General features: G+C 36.4%; 1 protein-coding gene, 1 long non-coding RNA gene and 1 pseudogene across 6 annotated transcripts in view; 1 reads left to right on the top strand and 2 right to left on the bottom strand.

Moving 5' to 3' along the window:
• The window catches only part of LOC138375776 (uncharacterized), a 71,290-nt gene that overhangs the window by 24,942 nt on the left and 33,022 nt on the right, over positions 1–13,326 (bottom strand). The window contains exons 3-6 of one of the 2 annotated variants that reach the window (XR_011231555.1): positions 12,721–12,826; positions 7,326–7,440; positions 2,701–2,747; positions 1,322–1,450 (exon numbers count right to left, since the gene is read on the bottom strand). This is a non-coding gene — a long non-coding RNA (uncharacterized lncRNA). The remainder of the gene's footprint in view (positions 1–1,321; positions 1,451–2,700; positions 2,748–7,325; positions 7,441–12,720; positions 12,827–13,326) is intronic. The other variant, XR_011231556.1, reaches the window with a different exon arrangement.
• The window catches only part of CAMSAP2 (calmodulin regulated spectrin associated protein family member 2), a 77,681-nt gene that overhangs the window by 59,737 nt on the left and 4,618 nt on the right, over positions 1–13,326 (top strand). For 2 of the 4 annotated variants that reach the window (XM_069459585.1, XM_069459584.1), the window contains 7 exons: positions 2,991–3,025; positions 3,327–3,396; positions 3,717–5,922; positions 8,716–8,852; positions 9,339–9,559; positions 11,804–11,876; positions 12,729–12,844. In XM_069459585.1, coding sequence (XP_069315686.1) covers positions 2,991–3,025; positions 3,327–3,396; positions 3,717–5,922; positions 8,716–8,852; positions 9,339–9,559; positions 11,804–11,876; positions 12,729–12,844 — 2,858 coding nt within the window. Of the gene's footprint in view, positions 1–2,942; positions 3,026–3,326; positions 3,397–3,716; positions 5,923–8,715; positions 8,853–9,338; positions 9,560–11,803; positions 11,877–12,728; positions 12,845–13,326 lie in introns of all 4 variants that reach the window. The other 2 variants (XM_069459583.1, XM_069459582.1) reach the window with 1 other exon arrangement.
• LOC138375747 (large ribosomal subunit protein uL24-like) lies at positions 2,039–2,474 on the bottom strand (annotated as a pseudogene).

Here is a 13,326-nt window from a genome sequence, read left to right as displayed (position 1 = left end):
TACGAGCTTGTACTGAAGCTGTCACCTGCTCCTCACATTTAAGAAGTTTCTCTCGTCAAGTGCATGTTAATGAATGTGAAACCTAAGCCTTGACAATACTCTTACTACCTTTATAGGGCTTTTTACTGTGTGAACGTTCTGATATCTATAAATTAAAACTTAAGAAAGCATGTCCTTCCCTTACCTCTGGTTTACTATGAATTTTCTTATTACTTCCATTAAGTTTTCTATTCCATAACTATCCCTGAGATTTACCACAAAGAGGTTAAGTTAAAATATTGCTGATTTAGGAGTTTCTGTACATTTTCTTCCCATGGGGAACTTTTTTCTACATATTATTTCTTCAGTGCTTTCCTAGGTTGGTTACATAGTGAATTTCCTTCCTTGAAAACTTCAAAAACACTCAATATTCTAGGTTGTCGCTCTTGTACTACTAAATCTTTATGTTCTACTTTCATAACTGTTATTTCTAAGAACCTAAAAGTATAGTTTTCCACATTTCTAACATTGGAAAATGTCTTAATTCAGATTCCCTGGAAGACTCATTTCTTTTTTTCTCAGGTATCTGAGTGTCTCCTTTTTCCTAGTAGGGAACTATTTTTATAACCCAGATAGAGGTCTAAATTCCTTTCCTTGAAGAGCTAGTGTACAGCTGTTACTCTGGGCTCCTAGTCATCCTTTCATTTCTGTAAGTCTCCACATGGTCCATTGTAGTTGTCCAACATTGTAGAACTTTTGAAGCATTCAAAAATTTTTACTCTTCCTGGGAATAATGTAGTCACATCTACAAATTTTATTGTACCTAAATAATACTGTTATGGGGGGAGGAGGAAGGAACCAAAGTAAAAAGACAGGCAAAGCAAAAGACATTTTCAGCAGCTACTCCACACATTTAGCAGCCAGCTATTCAAGAGTTACACCAGATCAAAACCCTCTATGCAGATGTCAAAGTGAGACAATAGGCATTTACAACACTGCAGCCACTATTTAGGGAAGAAAAGAGTGAACATACTATAAGTTACTTGCATGTAGTCAAGATTACCTTACTGTCCGAGATCTGAGGGAGAGTAGAAATTGTAAAAGTGATTTTAGAGGGGTGGTAATAGAGAAAAACATACCAGGGGAGCAGGGAGAGTGTGCTCTGACGGTCCTAACAAACGGTTACAAATAAAACCGAGAGAAAGTGTGATGTGCAGTTAGAGGGGAAAGGTCCACAGGGGCAGACAAGCATTTGCTTCGGACAGGTTCTTCAGGTATTGTTGCTTTTGGAAAAGCTCATTAAGCTTTCATTAGATAGTAAGAATACTGCATTGATACTTACCTTTGAATTCTCTGGTTGAATTGTTTATCATCTCAGTTTACATTTAGCCAAAAGCTACAGTCAATATATCTTGTTTCCCAATTTATTCTCAATCAGTTGGGGGTGGAGATGCTTAACTTCTTGAACTAACTGCAAGGAGAGACATGGCAGACTTAAAACTTGTAAAGAGAAAAATTAAGAGAGGATAGCTTGATTCTGGCCAAATGTCATTATAATTTGAGAAATAGACTATCTAATCCCCTGCATTAATTGGAATAGAGTAGAATTAAAAAATAACAGCAAAGCTTCATGTTTTTATAGTCATTGAGGTCTTGAAGGTACAGCTCACTATATGAATCTTGTAAAAAAAAAAAATTGTTTAAATATATTTAGGGGGTACCTGTGCAGATTTGTTCACGGATTGTCACATAGTGGTGAAGTCTTGGCTTTTTGTGTAACCCTCACCCAAAAATAAGTGTATATAGTACCCATTAGGTAATTTCTCATCCCACACCCCTCCCCCACACTCCCACCCTTCTGATTCTCCAGTGTCTACTATTCCACTTTCCTGTCCATGTGGACTCATTATTCAGCTCCCACTTACGGATGAGAACATGCAGTGTTTGACTTTCCATTTCCAAGTTAGTTCACGTAACACTCTATTAATCTTGATGTAACTGATTTTTTTCCTTTTTTTATTTTAGCTAGTTGTTAATGAAAGTTGTATATAAGATTACTTTATTCCTGCATCTTCTCAATTGTTTCTTCCTTGTATTTGCCCTTTTCCTTTCCTACTTGGCGAGATTTGGCTTTCTCTTGAAGGATCTTTTCGCGATCTTTGTCCAGTTTGAGCCCAGTGATGACCACCTTGCTGGGGTGAACGCTCACATGGACAGCTTGCCTTAGCCTTTTCCTGCTGCACTCACTCATTCAACGTAGATGACACATTTCTTCCTGTAAACCTGGACTACTTTGCTAACGTGCTGACCTTTATAGAGTCCCTGCACAGCCTGAACTTCGTCATCCTTTTGGATGGGCGCGTGTGGAATGTTGTACTTCTGTCTTAGCTCTTTGGAAAGCGGGGAAGACATAATTTGTGCATGTGGGAAGGTGCATTGAAAAGCCTTTTGTGTTTCTTGCTTTAGTCAGAAGTCGCAAAGGGATCGAACTTCATTTTAGCCACTGCTGCTTTGGCGATGGCCACAAAAGTGCAGAGAGAGAATACAGACATAGGTCTGTGAGCAAGGAGACTGTCAGGGTCTTTACAAGGGCTTATCATAGTTACAGTTTTTAGAGATTTAGACTTGACCGAAATATTTCAAGTTGGTGAGTTTCATTTAACTTTTTTTATTTCTCTATTTTTCTATTTATAAAATGAAAATAATATGCCATTATCTTACCTCACAAGGACATTGAGATGTATATGAAAGTACTTCAAGTTGTTTGGCTGAAAGACATAAAATATATAGAGATGTATATACTATAATCACAGCCATTCTTTGGTTTAAACAATATATTACATTTCCGTATTTTTAAAATTTAGAGTGTGCAATCAGGTGATAGTATTGTTTCTAACTTTAGTCATTGTATATAATTATTAAGCAGCTAAAATATAATATTTTTAAATTATTTTACATTGCAGTGGGGAAGGAGCTACATTTGCACAGTCTTACCATCATTTGCCTTCTAGATACTCACGTCCCCAAGCTCATTCTTCAGCCTCAGGTAATATATTTGAAAAAGCCTAGGAAAATGCTATTTTAAGTAAGTAACCTGGGAAATAATTGAGAATAAATATAAATAAATACCCATTCTTTTCCTGCAAAGTAGCTGTTATTACACACTAAAAGCGTGATCTGTTTCTTTAGGCTCGTTTTTCGTAAGAAAATGGTCTCTAATTCTCCACATGTACCTACTTAATTTTCATTGTTCTTAATGAATTCTCAAGTACATGAAATCTGTTAAAGTGCTGTAAGTTAAAATTTTTTACATGACTTCAGTGGCTTGTTCTTTTTTGCATTTAAAGGAGGAATTAGAAGGTCTTCATCTATGTCTTACGTTGATGGCTTCATAGGGACATGGCCCAAAGAGAAAAGGTAAGCAAAAAATTATTTTTAGTGTACTCACATTATCAAGAAATGCTAATTTTTATCTCTGTGTGTCACTCTTGTTGATAACCAATTAGACTTTTAATTTGTACCTAAATTTGTATCTGCTTCTGTTGCCCCTTTCAGAGAGGCAAAAGGGGCTAACTTTAAAAGGTAGCTAGATGGCCCTGACCTCACCTTGAGAACAATATGATTATGAGAAATGGGAAAGAAAGGAAATATAATTTCAAATAATTACTGTTCAGTGGTATAAAAAATTATTTTTTTTTCCAGAATTTTTAAGGATTTTCTCTTTAAATTTTTCTTAGGTCATCAGTGCATGGTGTTTCATTTGATATTTCTTTTGATAAAGAAGATAGTGTACAGAGATCTACTCCAAACCGAGGAATCACTCGTTCTATTAGTAATGAAGGACTTGCCCTGAACAACAATCGTGTATCTAAACACATTAGGAAAAATTTATCCTTCAAGCCAATAAATGGAGAAGAGGAAGCAGAAAGCATTGAAGAAGAACTTAATATAGATTCTCACGGTGACATCAAGTCTTACGTGCCCCTTAATACAAACGAACTAAATTCTAATGAGAATGTTCATTACAAGCTTCCAAATGGAGCTTTACAAAATAGAGTACTTCTAGATGAATTTGGCAATCAGATAGAGACACCAAGCATTGAAGAGGCATTACAGATAATTCACGACACTGAAAAATGTCCTCCCACACCCCAGCCAGACCAAATTGCTAATGGCTTCTTTCTTCATAGCCAGGAAATGAGTATCCTCAATTCAAACATCAAGCTGAATCAGTCTAGTCTCGATAACATAATGGATACAAAAGGTGCCTTGAGTCCCATAACTGACAATACTGAAGTAGATACTGGAATCCATGTTCCTTCAGAAGATATTCCTGAAACCATGGATGAAGATTCTTCTTTGAGAGATTATACTGTAAGCTTAGACTCTGACATGGATGATGCATCTAAATTTCTTCAGGATTATGATGCACGAACCAGCAACCCCAGGGATGCTTTGAGTCCTTGTCCGAGTACTGTAAGCACCAAATCTCAACCAGGTAGCAGTGCTTCTTCTAATTCTGGAGTTAAAATGACCAGCTTTGCTGAACAGAAGTTCAGGAAACTGAATCACACTGATGGAAAAAGTAGTGGAAGCAGTTCTCAGAAAACTACACCAGAGGGCTCCGAACTTAATATTCCTCATGTGGTTGCTTGGGCACAAATTCCAGAAGAAACAGGCATTCCCCAAGGACGGGACACTACCCAGCTATTGGCTTCTGAAATGGTGCATCTTAGGATGAAACTAGAAGAAAAGAGGCGTGCTATAGAAGCCCAGAAAAAGAAAATGGAAGCCGCTTTTACTAAACAGAGGCAGAAGATGGGAAGGACGGCCTTCCTTACTGTAGTGAAAAAGAAAGGGGATGGGATTTCCCCTCTTCGAGAGGAAGCAGCTGGTGCAGAAGACGAGAAAGTGTATACTGATCAAGCAAAGGAAAAGGAGTCACAAAAAACTGATGGGCAGAGGAGCAAGTCTCTGGCAGACATAAAAGAAAGCATGGAGAGTCCTCAGCCCAAGTGGCTGAAGTCTCCAACCACACCTGTGGATCCTGAGAAGCAGTGGAACCTGGCAAGCCCCTCAGAAGAAACTTTAAATGAAGGAGAGATTTTAGAATATACAAAATCCATTGAAAAGTTAAATTCATCCCTGCATTTTCTGCAACAAGAAATGCAGCGCTTGTCACTCCAGCAGGAGATGTTAATGCAGATGCGAGAGCAACAGTCTTGGGTGATTTCACCTCCACAACCCTCTCCACAGAAACAGATCAGAGATTTTAAGCCTTCCAGGCAGGCAGGCCTGTCATCGGCCATGGCGCCCTTCCTGTCCGACTCTCCTCGTCCCACTCACCCATCTCCGCAGTCCTCTAACAGGAAAAGTGCATCTTTTTCTGTTAAAAATCAAAGGACTCCTAGGCCAAATGAGTTAAAAATAACACCTTTGAATCGAACCTTGACTCCCCCCAGGTCTGTGGATAGTCTTCCTCGATTAAGGAGGTTTTCACCAAGTCAAGTTCCTATTCAGACCAGGTCATTTGTATGTTTTGGGGACGATGGAGAACCTCAATTAAAGGAATCCAAACCTAAAGAGGAAGTTAAAAAGGAGGAGTTGGAATCCAAAGGGACTTCGGAACAGCGCAGTGGACGTGATCCAGAAGAAAAGGAGATCAAACCTTTTGAGTCAACAGTTTCTGAAGTCCTGTCACAGCCTGTCACGGAGACTGTGTGCCTGACACCAAATGAGGACCAACTGAATCAACCCACAGAACCACCTCCTAAACCCATTCTCCCACCTACCACTTCTAAAAATGTTAACCTGATTGAAGTTTCCCTCTCAGATTTGAAACCCCCTGAAAAGGCTGATGTATCTGTTGAAAAATATGATGGAGAAAGTGATAAAGAACAATTTGATGATGACCAGAAAGTATGCTGTGGATTCTTTTTTAAGGTAATATTAATCTGCATAGTTCTGGGCATCTTCATTACATTAGTGTGGGGTTTTGGAGGGTTTTCTTGGTGAACATGCTTACTTACTTGTTGCAAGTCTGCCGTTAATCCTATAAAGCGTAATGTGGCGCCTCCCCCCTTGCTGGGCTAGAGTGACGTTCAGGCACACTGATTGCCACAGCGGCCTTCCATCGTAGAGCTGTAAGGTACCATAACCGGGACAAAAGGATTCATGTTGAGATACACTCCCTGTTTCCGCTCCTCTACTGCTCTTTCTCACTTTCACAAAAGCCTTTTAAAAATTAAGCTATTCAGATCTCCTCCAAGAGAGATTCCATTGCCCATTTGTAAAAAGCTCATATCTTGGCATCATATGTAAGTATACATTAGGTTTTTAAAAATCTTTCTTTTTAAAGAAATTTTTAAAAACTGGCCAGATAGGCTCTGATAAGGTAAAATATTTTAAAAAGCATATATAGTTTGAACAGTTGTCATTGAAATAGCTCCTTTAAAAACATGGGCTAAAAGTCTAGCACATGACCTTTAATCTCAGTATTGGTATTGGATACAACGTATTTGAACAATTCTGTAGCCAGCCAACATAAATGTTAAACAGTATCAACTCTTGATGGTAAAGATCTTAGAATTTATCATAGATATTAGAAAAACTAGAAAAGCCTAATAACATTTTAAAAGTTCTCTACTAGATTATCATCCATTTTGTTCAGCTTTATGGTTTTCTATATTTTCCAAATTAACATAGAGAAGAATTTTTTTATAATTGGAAATGTGTTGTTCATACTTTTTTTTTTTTTAAATTAAGGGACTAAAGCAATAATCTCTGATCCTGTGTAGCCCTACAATTTGGAATTTAGATAGAAAAGACAACACCCAACAGCAATAATTTATAATTTAAGATTTTAAATTGAGGCAAACAGCAGTAGTGGAATAAGAACCCAAGAATACTACAATGATTACAATTGCTAGTTTTACTTTTGATCATTTAATGTTGGAAAAATAAAATAATCTTTTTATTGTACTCTCTGACAAGCACATAATGTTGGAAATTTATAACTTATTTTAAAGTTGATCTCAGGATGATTGTCCTTTAGGCCCTTCGAGATGTTTAAAAATTTGGAGGTGAGTCGTTTTGTCTCTTAATCATATAACTACCATTTTTTAAAAGAATGCTACTGTAAGCACTAATATAGTTTACTGTCTAGTTTTAGAGACCTTTGCTACCTCTGTTCCTTGCAGAGAACAGAAAACAGAGGAAAAACCCTGTAGTGTAAAACAGGTAGTACATCTGTACCCTCCTTTCCATTCCAGACCTTCTACCCGTTCATTTCCACATCTTCACCACCCCCGATGCTCTTCCCTTGGACTGCCTTTATAGCTTCTTACCTAGTCTCCCTGCTTCTAATCATGGCATCCCATTCTTCATACCGCTCCTAGAGGTTATTCATCCAAGAGCAAAGTTCCAGTTGAGTCTGTTTCTAATCAAAAATCATAGAATTGCCTGTTGAATACAGTTCAAACCTCTTAGCATAACATTCAGGGACTTTCACAGACTAATGTAAACCTATTTGTCCAGCTTCTTCCCCATAACTGTTATTTTGGACTATTCTTCATGCTTTCAAGCCTTTTATAATTCCTTAAGTAGAGGTTAAATATCGCCTCCTTTGTGTGTTCTGTTGTATCCTAAACATACTCACATTGTAGTACCTGTAACCCAAAGTTTTCATGTATTTTGTTACAATTTGCTTTGTCTCTTAGACTGTGACCTCCAAGAGATACTGCATCTTTTTATCCCAGAGCATAGTAAAGTGCCTGGAAAACTTCAAAATGTATGCAGTTTGTTAGATACACACATAGGAATGTTTGAACGGATTGTCTGAGTGCTATCTTCTGACTCTTTCTACTCAGAGTTAAATCTCTATGTACAAAGCACCTTATTGGTACCTCTTCCTATTGTGATTTTTAAGTTCCTTGACCTAAGGCACCATATATTTTAATATTTGTAATGTCTGGCACCATGTTGTGAATGTATTAGACACCAAAGAAATTTTTATTGACGAGGAGTCATTAAGACAATGAACCACGTCTACAGCTTATAACTTTACAGAATTCTGAAGCATTTTGGAAGCCCTCTGAGAACAAGAGCTGTCCTTTAGAGTTGGGGTAGAAATTGGGGCAGGCCCAGGAGGCCTACAGATAATGAAGTAGCTCTCAGATTTAAAGAACTTTAGAAGAGGAACATAATTATGCCCATATTCTCTTCAAAGGAAATTCTTTCAGTGTAGTTCAGAACCTATCGAGCAAACTGTCACTACCTCAACTTTAAAAAAATCCTGCAGCAGTAGTTTCATTTATGTGATACGACATTGGGTGGCTAATTTGGGGGACCTTTTAACCTGTGTTTGGTTGTTTTTGGTTTTTTTGTTTTTTAACTGAGCATATGTTTTAAACATAAATGCAATTTTAAAAATTAGAAACTCCCCACTTTGTTGTTCATTAGGATCAAAAAAAAAAATCTTTTTTTCTTTTTATGGTTCTTTGCAAAGTTCTTAGGTTTTGAAAGAGTATACTTAAATAAGTGTCCTTTGTTACTTAATAGAAGTGTTAGGACTTCAGTTCTCCCTTCATAATTTCTGGAATATGTCCATATTCCATAGGGTTTTAATACAGATTTCAAATTTTCAGTTATAAGTGTAACCACAAAATGTGACTACAACAATTAAAAATGAGAATATTGGTACTTAAAATATTTAATCTTTTTCAATGAAATTCTTAGGATGATCAAAAAGCAGAAAATGATATGGCAATGAAACGGGCAGCTTTGTTGGAGAAGCGACTAAGAAGGGAAAAAGAAACTCAGCTTCGGAAACAACAGCTAGAAGCAGAAATGGAGCATAAGAAAGAGGAAACAAGGTAAAGGAAATTGTGCCAGTTCTAAATCTGAACGTTGATGATGCATGGGCATATTTAGACAAATGTGGTAAGTATGTACTCAAAGAGGCAGTTTCTCATTTATTTTTATTAATGGATTTTTTCCAGAGATGTTTGTAGTACATAAAGACAACTGGGTCAATGCTGATTTTTGGTGCTTTTTAGAAGTCAATTTATTTTCCCAATGTATCACCTGATTTTTCTATTTTTATCCTAAGTTTGAGGCATGTTACTGTGAAGTTCTCCAGAAACATTAATTTAAATGTTTAAAAAGCATTAATTTAAAGCAACTTTACTGGGAGATATACATATGACCTAAATAATCTCAAGTACATTTTAAATGAATCATTTTTACCCCAACCTGCCAAAATACGATAATTCTCCCTTATCACATCAAATTCATAATTCTCTCCAGTGTCATTTGTCTTTGGCATGCAGAATAAGACATTTAACCATTTGATTTCTTAGGCGAAAAACTGAGGAAGAACGTCAGAAGAAGGAAGATGAGAGAGCACGCAGAGAATTTATTAGGCAAGAATATATGAGGCGAAAACAATTGAAACTAATGGAAGATATGGATACAGTAATTAAACCTCGTCCTCAAGCAGCAAAACAAAAAAAACCGCGACCAAAATCTATTCACAGAGATCATATTGAATCCCCCAAAACACCCATAAAGGGTCCTCCAGGTAACACACCTTATTATGAGGAGTCTGTTCATAAAAAAACACCAGCCTGGTTTGTCACACCACCTTGATTGTGCTTTGATATGCAAAATTGGATACACAGTTTGAGATTATGCATGTTCCTTATTTGGAAAACCAAAATGAGCAAATGAAGTTTTTAATACATTAAGTGTATTATGTGTGCATGCATATATTCAAAAGAACAAATGTGAATGCTAAAAATCCAGTTTAAATACTAACCTATTAGGAAACTCTGCCCTCAGATATAATCTCCCTGAATTATTAACTATCCTTTACATATTTGTAAATTTAAGGATAAATGTTACCTGCATGAAATGTACAACAAACAAATTGGCATAAGGAATATAAGATCAGAGAGTTCAGAAGTCCCTCCTTTGAGATAGAAATGGTCAAAAATCCAAATTTATAACTTCTGCACTTGAGAAAATCTTTTTTTAAATTCAACATGCATATGCTTTATTTTTTTATTAATGCATTGATATTGATGGCATTCAAAGAAATATAAGTAAACTGAAAAAGAGAACGATTTATTCTATCAATTGTCATAGATTTGTGTGCCCCACATACGTTGAAACCTGAAGTTAAAGCAGGTGCAGTTGACAAATATGAACCGGATGAGCCTCTGGTTGACTGACTGACCTTGCTGGGGGTTCCACGATCCCCCACCCCACCCCACCCCACCCCACCCCGCCTTTTTGAAAATCAATAGCCACATGTCTCCCAAAAGCAAAGAGGAACGGCTTGAGTTGCAGAGTCACCTATTCTGTAAGGATATAGTCAATCAAGGGAAAATTTCAAGGCCTCAACATTTCAGGGGTCCATGGTGCTAGTGACGAGGCATCAACTCAAGGGGACATCTACTTGCTCTACTGACTGGCACTAAGAAAACATACATAATTACTCTTCATTGCTCTGTAAAGGAATGAAATTGTCTCTTCCCTATTCCATACATCCTCTCAGGCCAAAACTGTACAGCTTTCCCCCCCTTCAAAAGGTTTCCAATGCAAAAAGTGATAGAGAAGAACCTGGTATTGTGAAGACAGCATTGGTGTGGGGACTGGGAAACCAGGTTCTGTTAATAATTGCAAGTCACCACAAAGCTATGTTATCTGAGCACTATTTGTGCACACTGCTTTCCACATCTGGAAAAAGAGGATATATATTAAATAGAGATGAGCTCTAAAATATTTCACTTATATTTAATAAAAATATTTGGTTTTTCTAGACTTACAAAAATAACTATTTATGTAGTATCTCCAAAATTACTTGTGCTGAGTGATCATGACATCTTTCACTGATTTAAATCACTTCTTCAGAAAAGTCCTTGTCTGACCACCCTACCTATGGGGCACTCTTCCCTAATCGTCTTTTATCCCTCACGCCATTTTTTTCTTCCTAACAGTTCCCACCTGATAGTATACGTTTGTGCATATTCTGTCTTCCCCTTAGAGAGGGCATGGACTTGGAACTCTTTTGGTCACTGTTATACCCTCATTTCCTGGGACAGTACCTGCTTTTGATTAAAAGACTGAATTTTACCCCATCCTAATTGTTGCTTTTATTTTAGCAGTATGGTTTTTAATATAACTTATTTCAAATAATCTGATTTCTAATCCTTAAAACATTGGCATCTCTTGATTATTACATATTTCATTGTGAAAGGTCAAATCAATTTTAATTTGATTTTAAAAAACCAATTTCTATATAAGCATACTATTTTTAAAAAATCTTTATTAAAACCAAATGCCATGGAAAATTTTAGAGAATTCCCATAGTTATTCTAAACCTGAGGAAAAATAACATAACCTTGACTGTTGAAAGAGAACTGTCTCTTCTAATCAGTGAAACTATTTAATATACGGTATTGGATGAAATTAGCATCCACCTAGGAGTGAGATCGTCCTAAACATATTTTATTCTTTTGCTGATTTTTTTTCTTTAGGATCACAGTATATCTCATATTAACACTTTGCTTTTAGAAGAGCAAGTTAGTTTTATCATTGTTTCCTAAAAGTGAGTCCTGGCTAATTTTAAATAAATTGTATATATATGCATGCAAGCATATTATGTGTTTAGATTAAGAGTAAAGAAGAAAGGAAAAGAAACTACAGACGCTTAATTTTCATATGCTGGTGTTATCTAATGAACAGACTCTTTGCTAGTTGCTCCTTTTAAATTTCTAATTTTGTTTTTATTCAGGATCACGAATTTGTCGTGTTTTTTCAGTCTCTAGCCTTTCTTTGGCATCGCTAAATACAGGTGATACCGAGAGTGTGCATTCAGGCAAGAGGACACCAAGGTAAATCCATAACATATGAATATTTTTTATAGAAAAGAATATGGTACCTGTGATTATACAAAATTCTAAGTAAAATTCTTTAGTGTTTTCATTTTATATAATGACTGAATCATAATTATAAATTTTTTATAAGCTCTAAATTATATAAAGAGGTCTATTCATCTTTCAGTGTTTTTTTATGTTTTAGAATGTAGAATTATTGACATTTATATTTTTTATAAGCTATGAAACATTAACAGTAATTCTATGCCAGTAATTGCTAGCATGATTATGATTAAATCATGGTCAGTAGAAACAGCAAGTACGTAATCTATATAGTGCCAGCCTCTCTAGTTTATTTCCCACTGAATATAAAGAGTTTATTCCCATTATAATAATTCCAAAGTAGGTGGCTTCTAAACTTAGGATAACATATAATAATATATCTATACAAAAGAGATCTTTCCTGTCTATTTATAGGATATAGATTAGAAGCTAAATGTCAATATTTCACTACTTTATAATAAAATATAAGGTACTGAATATGATGAATTATAAGGTAGTGAAATACCCATATCAGAAAATAATATTTCCACTGACAGTCATCTTAGAGTTTTAATCTTTGTGTTATCATCCTTTTGTGTTAATTGCCGATTTTCACATGGGAAAACATTCTTTCATCAAATATGTATAGAGTGCCTGCGGTGTTCTAGGAACTTGGATGTGTCAGCTGTGAACAAGACAAACAGCGCTGTCATCATCTTACTGTTTTTAAGCCTCTGGGTTGATTTTGGTTGATACTCTCACATATATTTTCTGGCCCCTGTTCTTTCTCTGTTTGAGACATAAAAAGTATTTTATTTACCGTTCAAGGTCAGAGTCTGTAGAAGGCTTCTTATCTCCAAGTCGCTGTGGCAGTCGAAACGGAGAAAAGGACTGGGAAAATGCGTCCACAACTTCTTCAGTGGCTTCTGGGACAGAATACACAGGTTAGTGTCCGCACATTTTTAGGGAAACCTTTAAATTTAGCATACATGATGTAGGCTATAGATGTACACTAAAGAAAGTTTTATTGGCTCACCTTTTGGTCTAAACACAGGAGACTGATAGAAAATAGTGAATACAGGCGGTCACTTTCAGGTAGCTCAGTTTCAGTGATACGGCTCCCTTTAGGGAAGTAGTGACTTGTCCCAGACGAATTGAAATTGGTTTTTTTTTTTTTTTTTTTTTTTTGAGACAGAGTCTCACTCTGTTGCCCAGGCTAGAGTGAGTGCCGTGGCGTCAGCCTAGCTCACAGCAACCTCAAACTCCTGAGCTCAAGCAATCCTCCTGTCTCAGCCTCCCGAGTAGCTGGGACTACAGGCATGTGCCACCATGCCCGGCTAATTTTTTCTATATATATTTTTTTAGCTGTCCATATAATTTCTTTCTATTTTTAGTAGAGGTAGGGTCTCGCTCTTGCTCAGGCTGG

This window comes from Eulemur rufifrons, chromosome 27 (genome assembly GCF_041146395.1).
Source record: "Eulemur rufifrons isolate Redbay chromosome 27, OSU_ERuf_1, whole genome shotgun sequence".
In the NCBI taxonomy this organism is placed as follows: Eukaryota; Metazoa; Chordata; class Mammalia; order Primates; family Lemuridae; genus Eulemur; species Eulemur rufifrons.
This window is presented reverse-complemented; position numbering and strand designations above follow the sequence as displayed.